At 47.7% G+C, this 4879-nt stretch overlaps 1 protein-coding gene across 1 annotated transcript; it reads left to right on the forward strand.

The window, feature by feature from the left end:
* Positions 1–267: 267 nt before the first annotated feature.
* Positions 268–4260, forward strand: LOC110288453 (lymphocyte antigen 6C2-like). Its single transcript, XM_085831388.1, has 4 exons — positions 268–296; positions 558–640; positions 1771–1887; positions 3671–4260. The coding sequence occupies exons 2-4, from the start codon at positions 571–573 to the stop codon at positions 3877–3879; spliced, it is 396 nt and encodes a 131-aa protein (XP_085687514.1). The 5' UTR covers positions 268–296; positions 558–570; the 3' UTR covers positions 3880–4260.
* The last annotated feature ends 619 nt before the right edge of the window (positions 4261–4879 follow it).

The following is a 4879-nucleotide window of genomic DNA, read 5'->3' on the forward strand; positions in this document are numbered from 1 at the left end:
CTGGCTTTCTGAATTGCAAGCACAAGTCACAAATGGTTCCTGCCCATCTGCACTCTTAGTCCTCCAGCACCATGGTCCCTACCCAACCGCAGGGTCTTCCCTCTCCAATTGCTATACAAATCTGGCTAAGTCTTACTCAATAAACATGTTGGGCTTGAGGAAATAAGAACCAAAACCCACCGCCACCCTCCCTTTTCAGGATGCCAACTGGGAGGAGCTGAGAAAAAGTAAAGTGTTTATTTCAATCCACTTCTGACAGACCTTGCCACTGTGCCTGCACCCTGGTCAGAGCAGAAGTAAGGACTGGTGTCAGGAGGGAGCTGCTAGGTGACAAAGGGATGAGCTCTCAGGATAGGGCTGGGGTTGGGAGTGTGGGATTAGGAAGGAAACACTGGGTGGGTGGATGATGAGAGAAGTAGGCAGACATGAATTCCTTGGGGAAAGCTGTGTGGAGGCTTGCAGGGACTGAGGATTGGATGCCTGAGCTGTGTGAGAGCCCAGGGATGTGATTGGGGGTCTATTAACTGACTTCAACTTCCAAGGTTTTATCTGTGCAGCCCTTCTCTGAGGATGGACAGTACTCATGCTACAAAGTCCTGTGTGCTGATTCTCCTTGTGGCCCTACTGTGTGCAGGAAGAGGTGAGATGGAAAATGAGAGAGGGGCAGAAGGATACCATGGAGATGGAAAAGGGACTCGGGGTTGTGGGTACACCTGCACCTCCATTGTGTACCCAGTACCTGAGTTGTGCTGGTGTCATGAGATTGGGAATGGGCTTGTGGTTGGTGAAACCTCCTGTACTGGGATGCTTTACTGGGTCTGTACTGGGTCTTTACTGGTTGCCTGCCTAGCAACCAACAAAATATGCCAGAAGGACTCTAGGACCAAACTACCTATGCCACAAACCTTGGCCACCAGAGCAGCCTGTCCTTAGACTATACCCTGCTGCCCTGACCTCCCAGTCAGGACCCTGGCCTGTGTGCGATCAAACTGGCAGAGGCTTCTTTTCCTGACCCGGCTGCCAAGTCAAGTGGTTTGCAATCCTTGATTTTTGGTTGGCATTTGCCTTTTTCTTATGCCCCAGCCCATTTTATATGAGAGCTGGGTGCTACTCTAAGAGGTCTCAGCTCTCAGATACCCCTATACTACTAGTTTCATCTGTGTTGCGGGAAGCCTTATGGTGAGCCTCAGTTTGAGCTGCACCCTGGGATGTTCACTGCTCTGTCATGCTCCAATACACAAGGTCCACCTCTGCACTTGTAGGATTGAACAGGTCAGAAAAGCCCTCCCCATCTGGTGGCCCCACTACCTACTTACACATCCACTCACTGCTTCGGCAGACATTTGATATCTAAGTCTTCCCAATATGGCGAATTTCTCTCTAATATCTCTTGCGGTGCACGTGTCTCCTGTGGGCCTGGCTAGATGAGACAGCAGTACCGAGCATATTTGAACAATGGTGGCTCTTGGTTCACTTTTGTTTTGGTGGAGGTGACTGTGCAGTAATGTCCTTGTTCTGCCTTAGCAGCCAGCAGCTGTGTGCAGGATAGAATTGGAAATGTAAATGAGGAAAATACCTAATAAAAAATTATATATATATATATATGTATATATATATATATATATAATAAAGAGAAAAAAGAATAAATAAATCTTGTAAAAAATAAAAAAAGAAAAAAGAAAAAATAAAAAAGAAAAAAACTATATTGGAGAGGAGGGTCTGGGCTAGAAATTGCATGTCCTAGTTCTCCTGTATTAACTTCTCTCTCAGCTCAGGGACTGCTGTGCTACCAGTGCGAAGGAGTCCCATTCGAGACTTCCTGCCCATTAGTTTCCTGCCACTTCACTGATGGATTCTGCATTGCTCAAAACGTAGAAATGGTTGACGGTAAGTTCCCTGTGACCTATATAAAAATGGCTGAGGAAGGCTTTGGAGAAAATGTCATGCCTGGGTCCTTGTTATGGACTTGGTTCCCCTACCAAAATAGAGCTTTTCTGGGGTTGTTGTGGGACTCCTGAAAAGTGGGGGCTGTTGGGGTCCATGGATGTGCTGGGATGTGGATCATCAAACCCGGCTGCCCATTGCCATGCACAGTGTTCATCATCTCCCTTGGTTACCAGAGTAGTCATGTGATGCTCCTGCCTGTACTTTAGGTCTAGGGTCTCACTGGCTCACTGACAGACCAGGAGAGCTGGAAGCATCTAGTGAGTCTTTGCATATAATGAAGGAATCTGGAGTTTAGGCTAAAGGAATGACTTAGGAATGTTGATAGAAAGTAGACCTTAGGACATATCAGATCCTCCAAAGTGCCAGTCTCCAGGCATATGCTCAGATAGACAAGAGAGGAGCAGCCCCACCCTGTTTTACAGTTTCCTGTTCCTGACCACAGCCTGCCTGCCTCCTAGAGAAGGTCTCCTCGATATAACTGCCTGGGGCACTGCAAAAGTCTGAGAAGCTGGTTGCCCTTTCTGCTGTGCCACTGAGTGATCTTGTACTGTGCTGTGTCTTGTGTGTGTGTGTGTGTGTGTGTGTGTGTGTGTGTGTGTGTGTGTGTGTGTATGTGTGTGTGTGTGTGTGTGTGTGTATTTCTATAAGTGTGGGTGCTCATGTATGACTTATGTAATGTAATATATGTAAAGCTAGGAGGACATCCTTAAGTACCATTCTTTAGGCACTGTCTACTTGTTTTATGCAAATGAGTTTTGGTTCTCTTGGAACTGGAATTAGGGATGATTATAATTAAATCACGCTGTGCAGTATGGAGCCCAAACCGTGGGCTTCTGTAAGAGCAACAAGCGCTTTTAACTGCTGAGCCATGTCTCCAGTCCCAACCACCTTGTTTATTGAGACAAGATCTTTCACTGAGACCTAGGATTTGGAAAGTGTGCTGGGGGTGGACAGGAGGGAGTTAGCAGAGAGTTCTCAGGACCTCCTGATTCCCTGCCCCAGCATACAGCTCATAACCAGCACTCCCATGATTGGCTGCGTCTTTACATGGTTGTGGGGATTGAACTCAGGTCCTTAGGCTTCCATGTGGCAAGCACTTCACTGAATGAGCTGCTTCCCCAGCACAGTATGTGTTAGGGCACATGTTTACACATGTGTGGATGTCATGCACTGGGGAGGTATAGTGTATGGGACCCAGAAGGTGATGGGTATCATCTGTGACAACTATTTTATGTACTGAGGATGGTTCTCACACTGAACCCCAAACTTGCAGGTTGAGCTGGTCTACCTTACCTAAGGGATCTCCATCTTTGTCTCCTAAGCACAGAGATACAATCAGGCCACCACCCATGCCTATGTTTTGGTGCACTCTAGTGATGGGAACTGGGGTTTTCATGCTTGTGCACATAAGCAGTTTATCCACCAAGCCTCCTTACCAGCCCACAGTTTTGATTTTCATCTTGTTCGTTATTTGAGGCAGGGTCTCATTCTAACCCCAGGATAGACTACGAGTCCCCATGTAGCCCAGTTTGGGATTGAGCTCATAAAAATGCTCCTGCCTCGGTCTTCCAATTTCTAGATTGCAAGTCTGAGCTACTATGTCTGACTTCAACATGCCTTACAGACAACTCTGGGCCATCCAAGCCTAGTGGCATGTGGCCCAGATATTGGGATGCTCTGTGGCCCCTGCATAAGAAATGAGTCACTCCCTGATTTCTTGCAGGCTCTCAAAGAATGAAACTAAAGAACCTTCGGTGCCTTGCTTTCTGCCCTGCTGATGTGCCAATCAGGGATCCTAACATCAAGGAGAACTCTTTCTGTTGCAAGGAAGACTTCTGCAATGCAGCAGTTCCCACTGGAGGCAGCACCTGGACCATGACAGGGGTGCTTCTGTTCAACCTGAGCTCAGTCCTCCTGCAGACCTTGCTCTGATGGTCCTTCCAATGAACCCCACCCTTTTCCTTTTATCCTCATGTGCGACCACTCTTTCCTGGAGTCCTTGAGTGACAAATTATATGTTATAGAAGGTCCAATGTGGGGATAGTGTGTGGAACACCCTGTTTCACCTTTATAGCCCCTGCTGGGTAAGTGCCCCACTCCTCTCTAGGGCTTTCAAATCTGTACTTCTTGGAATGCCATTTACTTGTGGTTTGCTATTCTTGGCCCTGGAGGCATGTGGCCAGCAATGGAAGAGACAGTATTCCAAGGTATTATGCCATCACCATCCATACATTAGTATCTGGGGTCCTGCAGGGTTCCCATGTGTGCCTGTCAATGACCCCTGTTGAGTCCAATAAACCCTTTGTTCTCCCAGCCATATTCTCTGTTTTTCTTATGCTACACTGAGTCCACAGAATCCTGCCTTGTTAGTTCACATCTCTGCCCTTTCAATAACCCACAGTAGCTCTCCCATGTTAGCCAGGTCAGAGTGGGGGACCACTTGGATTGGGAAGGCTTCCATTAGGAATGATGCAGCAGGAAGAGAGAGGGAGATAAAGAGCACTGTGCTTCATCTGCAGAGGTAAAGGCTCTTGCTGAACCCAGAGCTTGTGTTGTGGCTGGTTTAGACCTCTGTACTTTGCCTGGTGAGCACTGTTTGGTTGCACTGTGCCTTCTTTATGTAACCATCTCCTCAGCCCCCTTCCTCCCCCTTTACACCCCCATTGGTGGATAGGAATCCAGGGTCTCGTGCATGTGAAGAAGCATCATCAAGCCACACATCAGCACAGGGCACTTCCAAGGAGCACTTGCTTGTGGTGGGGAAGCCCAGGAGATGAGCAATCAATGGTGGGTAGGGGCTGCCCTGTCAGATTCTTTTAGTCTAGAAATGGAAGCCATTTCCTGTAGTGGCTTTTGCCTTACCTCTCCTGGAATGCCAGGACTCAATGTAGTTCAAGTATATCACAACCTGGTGATGTTTTCCTGTCTGATG

This window comes from Mus caroli, unplaced genomic scaffold (genome assembly GCF_978045245.1).
Source record: "Mus caroli unplaced genomic scaffold, Mus_caroli_1 scaffold_16, whole genome shotgun sequence".
In the NCBI taxonomy this organism is placed as follows: Eukaryota; Metazoa; Chordata; class Mammalia; order Rodentia; family Muridae; genus Mus; species Mus caroli.